Source organism: Chelon labrosus (assembly GCF_963514085.1).
Source record: "Chelon labrosus genome assembly, chromosome: 20".
In the NCBI taxonomy this organism is placed as follows: Eukaryota; Metazoa; Chordata; class Actinopteri; order Mugiliformes; family Mugilidae; genus Chelon; species Chelon labrosus.
In genome coordinates this window covers 23,002,885-23,015,963 of record NC_140353.1, presented here as the reverse complement: position 1 = coordinate 23,015,963, position 13,079 = coordinate 23,002,885, and the positions used below count along the sequence as shown (strand labels likewise).

The 13,079-nt window shown below is 39.8% G+C and overlaps 1 protein-coding gene across 1 annotated transcript in view; it reads right to left on the bottom strand.

The window, feature by feature from the left end:
- Positions 1-9,296, bottom strand: part of adck1 (aarF domain containing kinase 1) — a 67,394-nt gene extending 58,098 nt beyond the window's left edge. The window contains exons 1-3 of the mRNA XM_084569331.1: positions 9,277-9,296; positions 8,098-8,237; positions 5,400-5,483 (exon numbers count right to left, since the gene is read on the bottom strand). Of these exons, the coding sequence (XP_084425457.1) occupies positions 5,400-5,483; positions 8,098-8,229 (216 nt within the window). The 5' untranslated portion in view covers positions 8,230-8,237; positions 9,277-9,296. The remainder of the gene's footprint in view (positions 1-5,399; positions 5,484-8,097; positions 8,238-9,276) is intronic.
- Positions 9,297-13,079: the final 3,783 nt, after the last annotated feature.

The window sequence follows — 13,079 nt, the reverse complement described above, 5'->3', positions numbered from 1 at the left end:
GTCTGGCACTGGGTTTCTGAGGGTGTTCTGTGGTGTCTGGCAACAGAATGTTGTTAGTGGGGGCCTTTGGGTCCTATGGGTTGAGTAGACGGGCCTTTGTGGATCATCCCACAGATTTTTGAGTTGTTCCAAAACCGTTTTTGTGTGTGCGTCTGTGTCAGGATGAATCCTGCTGGGGATGGCTGCTGCCATCAAGGAGTGTCACTGCTAAGGGGTGGGGGTGCCTGGTCTGGTCTAGGTGGGTGCTACATGTCTAAGTAACATCCACATGAATGCCAGGTCCAAAAGTTTCCCAGCAGAACATTGTATTGTCACAAGACGGTCAATGTTGGTTACTGTCAGTGGTTTTAATGTTGTGGCTGATCGGTGTATGCACACATACAAGGAATGACTCATGGTTCTCATTGTACTTAAATGGCATGTATGATAAATATCTATCTATATATACACACGTATTGGTATTTACAGTGAGCAATATATGTGAATTTGCAGGACATACAAATAAAGCAACACGATTCTTGCACAAAACTTTGTTTCAGCCAAGCCTGACAACTGTGAAACAGGTGTTTAGTTTCACACCTGTTACGTGCCCCAATGCCAAAGCAGGTGGAGGAGGAAGAGGGCAACACCAGAGGGACATGTGAATAGGGTGCAACTTTACTGCGCTAATCTGTGACAGTTTTGTCACCCGATTGTGCATGTCTCCAACCATGCGCCACATAGGATGGTTCTAACATCATAGAGTGTGGGTCATTCCCTGGCGAGTTGGATCTACCTCAAACAAACCCACTGGAACTGACATTTCTTCACGGTTACAATGAATTTGAATGGAACCTGTAAGCCTGTGATTACAATATGTAAGGTCGTGTACACAAAATGAAGGGCATTCAAGTGGCAAGTCATCACCAGTGCAACTAGAAACCACTGAGGCTAACAGCTGACCAAGCTATCGACTGTGTAAATGAATATAGGTAAACACAAAGGCATAATGGAAGGCTGAGGTCACTGGGAATATCAGCATTTCCTTAAGACAGATCATAACATTACCAAGAGCACTTTGCAAGACTAAATTACAATATATTGACTTAATTCACAGTCATTTCTGGAAACATCAGCAAACACGTCACTACTCAGACCTTAGCAAAACATTTCAGTTAGGTGGGTTGTGAATACCACATTCACACTGTTCATATGGGCTTTTCTAGTGAACAAAGTAAACAACCCCATTATAAGGCAGCTTCAGATCAACCCAAAAACCAAACAAATGGAAGACCGCAAACTCTGGCAAAACCCTCTTATCTGCTGTAGAACTGTTAAAACAAGAACACTGCAGATATTAAGACAACAAAACCACAAGGATGAAACAACACCATCTTGTAAGGACTGGACTTTTCAGTTATCAGAAGAAACAACTCAGAGAAAAAACAGAAGAAACAAATACTGGAAAACAAGGAATAGCTGTCGATGGCATATTGCAGTTCAATAGAGAAGTATATACCATAACACTATTATGTATTAGTATATTAAGTGATAACACAGACAACCATACACACATTTTTAAGTAAGTTGTTATATAACATTTAATTTCGAATAAATTAAAAGAAAAGGCATCTCAACATGTGGTGATATGTTTGCTCCATGTTACAATGCCATTACCTGGGGTGGGGAGCCACTGCATTTTCCTTAGAAGAAATTCCAGTTAAAGTTAGCAGACTGTAAAGGACAAAAAGCAGTCCATATAATCTCTTATTGCAGGGCATGTTCCACCGCTCATTTGGCAGACTTGCAAGTGCTTCCATGCTTGTTCTGTGATACACTCTAATTGGCTGTGAATGGGCCCTCGGTTCACTCAGGGAGGCCTTTGATGAGCCTGGAAGACTGGCTGCTTAAGTGGCTTTTGAGTGAAGCTCTTCATGAGAGGCTGAAAGCAGCAGAGCTGCTTTGCTCAGAGTTGAACACAGGGTGACAGACTGACAAGAACACAAGAAAGATGAGATGCAGAAACAAGAGCTCATTAACTGAGCAGTCATACTTGCCCTTTAACAAGAAACAAATACACAGTTGGAGGTCAGATGATACTGACATGATGACTTTATCTGACACAAAGGATGGCATGCTTTTAAAGCCTGTTGCTCAGTAATGTTTGGGACAAAGACATTTCTTTATTTGTGTCTGTTTTTGTGATCATCACAATTGATTGAACTTTAATGACTCATTACAGATTTTATTAAAGGGCATTTGTATACAAACAAAAATAAACTAGAGTCATTTGAAATTTATTGGAGGATACAATAATTTGACATTTGGCCTTCCAGGTGTTTGCAGTTACTCGCATGTGTTTGATTGTTTGAGTAGTATAAGTTGGTAGTTGCCATTATAAGGCTGAAAACCAGAATTTAAAACAAGTAAGAGACATCGACCAAACCTTACTATTACAATAAATTATTGTTTATAAAATCATTAAGAAGAATGTTTGTTGGTGACCTCAACAATAGCAAATGCACAGGAAGGCCAAGAAAGACCTCCAATCCAACCGAAGATGACAGAGAAATTATCACCATAATGAAAGAAAATCCCCAAACTCCTATCTGACAGATCAGGAGGCTCTTCAGGAGGCAGGTGTGTTATTTGAGAAGTCATGGAAAAGGGCCCCGTGAACACATGAGACCTAGATGTACCAGTCTCAAAGTGCTGGCAGTAACAAAATGTGGAGGTATAAAGGAACTGACCAAGATCCAAAGCATCTAATGAGGTGATATGCTTGATAAAAATGCCTCCAGACTAGGCTGACCACGCTTAATCCTACAGAAATACATTTCAAATCTAAAATGTGGAATAGTCTTGAATGGCCCAGTCAGGCATTATGCCTCTTCAACAAGAAAATTTGTAAATCCTATTCATCATGTCTTCCATTTGCTGAAGAGAAAAGTGGTCAGACAGAAGAAGTGTCTGCAATAGAGGCCATTTCCAAAGAAAATACTAGTAATGTTTATGAAATGCAGACATCAAGCAGTCATGTACTGTATAGGATATGCAGCAAAGAAGCAAATTCAATAATACCACTTCAATAAACATCAGCACTATGTCTCAACTATTATGGTAAATTAAAATGTGGGGACTATGTATAAAATGGGCTGTCATTTCTATATGGTGTAATCAAACTATATACAGATCCCCTTTAATAAACCCACCCTTTAAAATCACACCGGAATTGTTTGATTACAAATTAAAAACTGCAAAGCTAAGGAGCAAGTACATCCCCATAGACCAGTTTCCCAGCAGACCTTTGACTTTTCACTGTGACAATAACAACAGAGACGCCTCCTAAAAGACAGGTGATGAGCCCAGTCAGTCATTGCAGCAAACTAGCAGCGGTTCATTAAGTATGTGGAAATACTTCACTAAAGATGAGGCCCATACTATCATGACAAGCAGAATATGTAAGTCAGTCCTGAAAGACCACTAAAGTTCTACTGCAATGCACACTCATCTGAAAAGACATCAGTTAACGCTATGAAAACTGGTGTCACGGAGAGCAGGGGCTATGCAAGAAGAGCTTTGGTCAGAGAGGTTATCAAGAACCCAAAGGTTACTCTGCAAAGAACTTCAGAAGCCATGTCCAGAGATGGACTTACCTGCCATGTCGGTTATTTCTCAGCTGCACTCCCTCACTCAGGCATGCTATGACCCAGTGAACTTCAAACAGTATGTATGGCAGACAGCAGTCACTATTCATCACACAGGCAGACACCTTACCTACAGTACAGGAAGGCTTCGCAATGCTTCCTAGTGGCAGTGGAAGACGCCATTGAGAGTAGGATGCATGTGGCCAAATACAGTGGTTTACCTGTCAACGTGACAGTGAACCAAAGCAAGACTTCAGGACAAGCCCCTGGCATGGGTGAATGGGATAAACTTCCCAAATCCAAGCCTGTAGAGTCTTACCCAAGGAGAATCAAAGCTATACGTGATGCCAAACAGGGGTCTACTACAAATGACATGAATGTGGGATCTGGGGTATGTTTTCATACTTTTTGGGGGGAATTTAGTCACACCCACATTTCAGATTCTATAAGTATATTTAATAGGGGCTTAAATACCTTACTGGAATTGCCTCCATCACCACTTCATCATCTGATTGTTAGCAACCAAAGGAACACAGGAACATGTTCTATAATACATATTTCAGGTATGGACAGATACTTGACAGGTTGCTACCAGAATAAAATAATAAGTAAGCCATATTGACAAATTGATGTCAACCTGCTATTTAACGGCCAGTAAAAGTGGCAATTTCTGGATTTGAAAATCTAATCTCTAACACAACTTGTTACTGAATAAATCACATTACAGCCAAAAGATGCCTCAACTGAGCAAATACATAAAAATACATGAGCTGGTGATTATTTCCAATTTTGTTTCATGCCACTTGAAACTCATTAACACACCATCTGTCACATGTAAAGACCTGGAATCATTTTAAAGTTCCTGTTTCGTCCTTCCCGTCAGTGACCTGTTGTCCCTCCCTCTTGTCCTCTGTATTGTGAATAAAAAATTACACTGCAGGAAATATCAACAGCATGAAGACACTAAACAAGTGTGGGATGGCTAATCTGTCACCTCTCCTCTATGACTTCATAATAATTAGGAGGCAGGCCTCCTCTCTGTATTAAATCCACGCCGTGCATTAATTCTAATCAGCATGTGTAGCCAGGCTTGACCAGCAGGGCCCGAGGGGCTGTACCAACTGTGAGTATGTGTGTGTCACATACACAAGGCCAGCCATGCCGAACCACGCTCTTCAGGGTTCACTGCAGTTATCTTGCTGCAGTGAAGCTCTTTGTGTGCACTTTTTTGTCAGAGCAGGTGGTCTCTGACCTTTCCTGTAGCAGTCTCTTGAGTAAACCTGACTGAGCTGTGGCCTTTTAACAAACACCAGAACAAATGATTCAGAGCATATCAGCTGACATTTACCGTTATTACCGTTATCCTACTAGTGGGATTTCCCCTACAAATATGACCCTGTTTGGAGGATTTGACTGAAATCTGATATAGAAACAACATGTATGCTGCTCAGACATCTGAGATCAGATCTTATTTTCTGTGAGCTCCTCCCTTTGATATGATATCAAAAAGAAACATCTAGGTACAGACAATATCATATCTACAGTAAGTTACTAAATTCAATTGCTTATTACAAACTGAGCACTGGAAGCCAAGATCAGCCCATTGAATAATAGTAGGGGAAGATATTCAACATAAAAACAGCACTGTGGCATGTGCAGACCGTCACAACTCATACTCCTCATCAAGGTAAACAACTCTATTCACCTTGTTGTCCTGTGGAAAGAAACTCAGTGCTAGCACCACATCTCTATGAAAAGGAAGAGGTTGCCTACCTTGGACTTGAGAGCCCAGTACTCCTCTGTGCCATATTCGACTTGTTTGAATGCCGTCAGGTAGTCGTAGCTGATGACCGCCGTCTGTTGACAAACAGAACAGTGACATGTAAAGAGCAGCAAGCATTTTCTTTAAAAAAAAAAATACTCCAACTACAAAAGGAAAATGGTATCATATACTGCACGACAAGACAGAGGAGTGTCCAGTCACCTACCTGAAACAGGATCCAGATAGATAGATAGACAGATAGATAGATAGACAGATAGATAGATAGATAGATAGCTTTATTGTCTATCTATCTATCAAAACCAAAATGAACCCAGAGTGAAATGGACAAATGAACAAAGTTACAATCATGAGCACACGTGTATATGGTATATACACTTGTCCATATGGTATATGGATTGATTAAAAAAAATTATCAACAATCAGGAGTTCTACATGTAAGTACTATCATGTTCAGTGTTTGGTTATGGAAAATTAATGCATTAACAATAATCCAAAGTGAAATTTATTAGGTAACTGGTGATGCGCAGTTTCATGTAAAGAAGAAGGTTTCTGTTGCAAAACATAGAAGTACAAGAATGTTCCCAAGATAATGACCAAAATGGTCTAGATGACCAAAACATTCTACTTAAAAGTATGCTCTATGAATACAGCTGCAGCTATACAGAATTTCAGGTCTAATAATGATAACTTAACGGGAGTCTGTGGAATAAAACAAATACACCGTTGCGGTACATTTACCATGTAAATGGTCTACGTTATTTATATAGCTATTTTCTACCTACTGCTGTGCAAAACACTTTGTGTTCATTCACGAATGCACACAAAGACTCACAAACAATGCTGTGTGTGCAGGTTCAGTGTCTTCCTTAAGGACACTTCGGCGTATAGCATGTACAGGGGATCGAAGTTCTAACCTTCTGGTTTGTGGATAACCTGCTCTACCTACTGAACCCCACAGTCTGTCTGTCTGTCTGTCTGTCTGTCTGTCTGTCTGTCTATGTTACAGTGACCTTTTTAAAATCAATCAGTACCATGATGCTGGCCACATCAGCTGCTGGGTAATTCAAGGTCATAGCCACATCAAGTGACACATAGCCTAAATCAGCCAAACTAATAAAGTATGATAATAGCCACAGTATATCAAGTTTGGCTTTACTGAGAGCAGCGTCGGCAAACCACAATGTGTGATCTGCCTTCCAGCTGCCACCAGTCAGGGCTGAGGTGCCATCTGACAAATGCAACAAAAAGAGCATGCAAATAAATCCAAATACTTTTTCCAACAGAAAGATGAGGGAAAACACTTCAGGAAAGCTAATAGTTAACCTTGCAAACATATCAAAGAAAGCACACAAGGCATCTTAATCTTTGGCTCAGTGGAATGTAAAGAGAGAAGGAGAAGGTGCTCTGTAGGTCACACACATCTGTGAAAAACATCCCACGGATGTAGAGGGAGCAATGGGCAGAACGGTCAAACATGTCTAAAACTTAATGTTCTGCTTAGTCAACATGGTATTAACAGAAATTGCTCCTACATGGATGATAAGCATCGCTATACTAGACTCAAAAAAGATATAAGCAAAAGTCTGCATGTTCTTCCTATCCATTTATGTGTCTGAAAGTGTGTTAAACTATTTCTGTTTCTTAAAAGGTCTAAGAGGAGGACTTACACAACGTGCACACATCATTGTGTGTTGGCTTTAACTTGATACACACAAGAATCAGGGTCCACATAGGTACTACGACCAATCAAGACATTTTTTTAATTATCCTATCTTATTTAATTGAGCACAATCTCAATCTTTTATATGTGTTTTGTGGTTGCCGTAAACCCAAACCAAATGTTAAATACTAAATATGTCTGATGCCTGGACGTTCTCCACAGAGGTAAGACATTTCTGTCATATAGTTTTCTAACACCGGTTGAGCCAGTATTGTGATCTATAGTTCTTATGCTAGTGTGAATGTTCAAGCTAAGCTATATATCCAACAGCTATTTCTGTAGATATTTGTTAGCTGGTTAGTTATTTATTTTATTAAACCCAGTTTTTTTGTTATAAAAGCAATACACTTTTAGTTTCTTTAGTGTTATTTTTTTATTATTAGTTTTTGGCACAAAAACAAGGCTCCACTGTTGTACAATAAAATTAAAATCTTAAAAGAATAGTTTAGAAGCAGATATTTGTACAGGGTTAGGGTAACCCTAACTGTCAAGCATAAAGGCCTACATTGAACTGATTTTGAAGTTTATTGTACTTAATACAGTTACACATTACACACACACTCTACAAGAATACAAGTAAGATAAGAATGAATTACCAAGAGAGGCAACCGAATTGTATCAGACTCGGATTGGCCGATAATATTAATTAATTAGTATTAGATGTGGGGCAAAAAAACTTAATCAGGAAGTGCCTCATAAGGATCTACTTTCCTGTAGACATGTGTCCCTGTCAAATCCTGCAGGTTTTTGATCAATTAATCTGCTCCAGAGCAGGTCAGGTCTGTAAAATCTATTGTGATCTACTTACCAAAGTGATCCAAATGAAGCCAGTTGTGTGATGTAAAAATGCCAATGATTACTAGCCAACCTACTAATCTTGCTTCATTACACACAGGTCAAACAAATGCATTGAATTTACAATACTCCACAGAGTAATACTTTCATGGCGAAGGTGTGCAGTAACTCACAGTGGCTGCGGCACGTCCGAAGCGGATGATACTCAGGTCATTGAGGTCCACCTGTCTGTTATAGAGGTAAAATCCAGAGGAGGCAAACACTGCTGTGGCCAGAGAGGAGACTTTCAGGAGCCGACCAGCCATCAGAGGCCCTGCAGGTAGAAGACAGAACACAGATCGTATGGCACAAGTCCTCACAGTGAAAAAAACAAGTAAGAAAGGACAGAAATGTTTCACCCTTTCTAAAGATGAATTAAGTATTTTTATTTTGACTCATCCTTCAGGTAGAGATACATGGATTCTAACCATGGCAAGTCAAAGGGAAATTTATTCTACTGCAAGATGAGATATGCAGCAGTTTTAAGCGGCTACATTTCTAGGCTTTGCAGTTATAGTCTTTAACCTGACAGGCTATTATTATTGTCACTAATAACCCCTATTATCCATTTTAGCAGGTAATGGCATTTGAATTGTTAGACTTTGTTGAACCTGCAAAAAGTCTGAATAGAGGAGCTCTCATGCAAGCTTTTGCGGCTCCAGGTTTCCAGTAGGACATTGCTTAGTATGTAGCATTGTGATTCAGGTTTTAGTGTCAGTAGCAAATGTTGTTGTTTTGAGAAAAGAGGCTATTTCTCAGCTTAAATCACAGAGTAAGGGTTTATAAAGCTTGGTTTATAGTTCTGCAACGCTTAACACTTTACCGTAAGTACAGCATAGGTCCAGAACAGCCTCTGTTTATACTACAGGAGCTATGCCATTGGTAGAAGTGACCCACCACTATAAACCAAGCTTTAAGATCCAGTGCATGGAGCTTTCCCCTCGGGGAAACTGGATCTGTTCTATCCAAATCAGACTCAGGCAGACCAAAAGTGATGACACCATGAGAAGAATAATACATCAAGCTTTGTTTACAGAGAGATAGAAAACCAACTTCACCACATATGCAGAACTTGCCTAATAAATAATGCAATCAACAAAAAGCCTCTCAAAGGAAGGTTGTTACAAGTTTTCCGTCTCAACTACCTTTCTTCTCAGGAGGGGAAATAAGACAAACACTTGGGATTGACTGACATACAAGCATTTAACAGTGAATGATGAAAAAGGACTCATAATTATCGATGATGAAACAGATAGATTTGAGAAAACAACAGAAGGATTAATACTGGAGCAGCATAATAAGTCCAAACACACCTCAAAGCTTTGAAGAACTACTTGAAGAAGAGCAAAGAAGGAGGAGTTTTGACTGTCATGGACTTTCCTCCACAGTCACCTGATCTCAACCCCACTGAACATTTCTGAGGCACCTGAAGACGGAGGAAGACAAACATTCTTCAGTCAATTCTTCAATTTGGTTTCTGCCGTCACTGCAGCAAAAGGGGACAAGTGCTGATATTCTGAAATCCTTTTAGATTCTAGTTTTGATTCACTATTTAAGCTCGTTATCAACATTGTACAAAGTTCTAGGACTGTAGTGTGAATTTTTGATCTGATTTGTTCGAATACAAACCTTCTATGCATTATTTTAACATGATTTTAAATCATGATTAAAAATCCTCTCCAGTCATACATTTATAGTGAGAAAATAGTCTTTTAAACAACATACTGGTCGAAAAAATAGTCAAATTTAACGACTCAGAGAACTAATAAGGTGATGGTTGAACATGTGCGTTTTTAAAGATGCACTGTAAACCTCCTCCAAGTTGCTCCCCATATACTGAGGACATGATCTCAGCACTGTCAATGCTGGCTCCAAGACTTTTTCAAATGTTTTCTTCGGACTTCATTCATATTTATTAACACACACAGAGTAATACAGAATGTAGGCCTTAAATTGCTGTCATGCCTGTGTCATTCAAACACTGCATGTACAACGCTGAAGATGTCTAAACCAGCATTTACACATGCAGAGTGGAAGACCTGCCAAGATTCAGGTCGAACAAAGAGATTGGGCCTTCAGCTGTGTGGAAGGCATGACGCATATAATGCCAGACTGCAAATACTGAGATACAATACAGCATGCACACACTGTGTTAGGATGATTCATCTTTTGCTTAAGATCACAAGCTGTTGTCAAGCATCTTGTTTACTCCAGGAAGAGGGAATGTCATTTCCACAAAAGTAAGTAGCGACTGTGCAGTGAAAAGGGATGAAGCAGTCTATAGGTAGGTGAAATGCAGAGTGCATGTACAACAGCCGTCTGGACTTTTAATCACTAGCTCAAAAAAAAAACTAAACAAAAAAACCCTCCATATTTCCCATTTCCCAACATTCCAATTTAGAATATTATGTATTTGTAAAGTAATTCCCAAACAGAAAAGCACTTAACTGAAAAAAAGCTCTAAAACTGAGGCATTTATCAAGAGTTTCTTCTTCTCTTGATACATTCCAATTTAAGTCAAAGTCTACACCTCCAGTTGGTAATGAAGACTTTATTTAAAAAACTATGAGCCAAAACAGAGGCCATTCTGATTCTGATAACTAAATCGGAATTTTTTATTATTTTTTTTTTTTGTGCCAACTCCAGTATATCTGTGGAACTAATTTAACCAAGCTGCATTCATAAATTTCGTAATTAAATAATTTCCTGTTTGTGCAGACACACTTGTAAGTATTTAACTGACACATAATACACTGTGGACCTCACCAGAACCCAGTCTTCAATTCGGCATTCACCCACAGCAGCTAGAGGCAAGTACTCCGGTAAATTGCAACTCCAAAAGCAAGTTATGCTGTTACACTCCCAACAGTGTTCCTACACAACAGGCTGCAGTGACCGAAGAAGAAGAAGGTCGTATAAGTGTGTTTGCTGGTGTGGGTTCAGGTTAGACGTTCTTACAAAAGAACACAATAATACTAGAGGTAGCTTTGGGAATCCCTGATGTACAGTATGCTATATGGCGGCTGTGACCTAAAGATCACTTGTACGTGTGTTATGCAACGACTGCTTGCGTTTTGTAACATGCGCGTTCAAGTCGGCAAACAAAACACAAGAGTGTCACACTCACACCGAGCCGTTTACCTTTAAAAATAAGTCTTTACAGAGAACGACTAGCTGCCTTACCACACTGCACGCACGGTGTCTGTCTTCCACTTACCGGTTTTGTATTTGACCTCTTCGCTAGTTTCCGACGTGAGCGCAAAGGATTCTGGATAACGTAGTACTACATGAAACGAGACGTTAAATGTGCGTTCGCTGCCGAGACCGCACGATGGTCTGAGACAGAGATGTTACATTCATGCTGCTCCTGAATAAGACGCGGGTGTGGGCGTTAGTGTAACATGAGCAAATGTTTTAGATTGATGCCGTTTGTGACAGATTGAAACTACACTTCCTGTCACCACGATGACGTTTTTTTCCACGCGCGTCGCAGCTGTAAGTCAAAAAAAAAAAAAAAAAAAAAGGACAGGAATTTTAAAAAGAACGAATAAAAATAGATAGTTTAACATTATCCTTCCAATGGTTCACCAGTGAGAAAAAAAATGTAGTAATTCAAATATAATGATTTTAAATATAATGATAAAAAACGGCTCTTGCAGGTAATAGCTACTGAAAAGAGCTGTGCTGCAAAACTGCTGAAACCGAAGTAAACATTTCTTTAGCCTTCAGTTTAGTAGTTTTGTTATTATTTTTATTCATTAGTTGATGGGTGAAGTGATTTTGGTGACACTGAAAAGTAATTGAAGTCATTTGAAGTATTAAAAACATGGACGTAACACGATAACACAAACATGATCCCAATTGTGTAGTTTATAATGTTCTTATAATCTTCCCAGAACTAGTGTTACTGCTAAAATAAACTCCTGATTACATTCCAACACAAAGTTAATTTTTATTGTTTTGTTTGTTTGTTTGTTTATGAAATGGGGTGTATTGTGAAAATCCAAATACCTGGAGTTCTACACAGTCCTTTAAAAACAATACACGGACATCACTTGCATGTCAACATTTATTTTCCTTAAATATTTAACAACACTTAAAACACAACAGATCAGAAGTGAACAATAAACCAGTGGGGTATTGCAATTATATATATATAGATGAACTAGAGCCGTGGTTTTCAAAGTGTTGGGGGCGCCAGAGGACTTCAGGGGAGGCGCGGCGTGGGAAAAAATACAAAAAAGTGTATCATTTGGTTAGCTAACTACAGCGGGGCAAAATGGATCGATTTTTAGTACCTAAGGTGAAAGTGAGAGTGGACACAGAGGCGAGCAGAAAACAGAGGAAGTATGACCCTGATTATTTAAAGTTTGTTTTTTCATGCATTGGGCCTGACGATTGTCCGCTGCCACAGTGTGTTATTTGCAAAGAGGTGCTAGCTAACGACAGTATGCGACCATGTAAACTCCGGCGTCATATTGAAACTAAGCATCACAGTTTAACAACCAAGCCGCGGGAGTTAAATGATAGGAAACTTAATGAATTGCAGTCACAGAAGAAAGCCATGCAGACGTTTGCTACTGTAAATACCAAGGCAACCGAGGCATCATACCGCGTAGCGTTACGCATTGCAAAGGCGGGGAAACCCCACAACATTGGTGAGACATTGCTCCTCCCTGCTACCAAAGATATGTGTTCGGTAATGATGGGCGAAGCTGCTGCTGCCAAGCTGGATGCTGATGTGAAGGAGCAGGTGCTGGACGCTATCCGTGAGAGCCCTTTCTTCTCCATTCAGCTGGACAAGTCCACCGATGTGGCTAACTGTGCACAGCTAATGGTGTATGTGCGCTTTATTAAAGAGCTTAGTGTCCAGGAGGAGTTTCTGTTTTGCCATCCTCTGCCAGCGCGCAATACAGCAGCAGAAATCTTCAAGGCTTTGAATGACTTCATTCAGGAAAATCATATTGACTGGAGCCGCTGTTGTGGAATATGTACTGATGGTGCAAGGGCAATGACAGGCCGCCACAGCGGTCTAGTAAAACAGGTGCAATTATTATTACTTTCATTACTGTTATTGGGGGGGGGGGGGTCTGCTTTGGAGGGAGGCCCACTATCC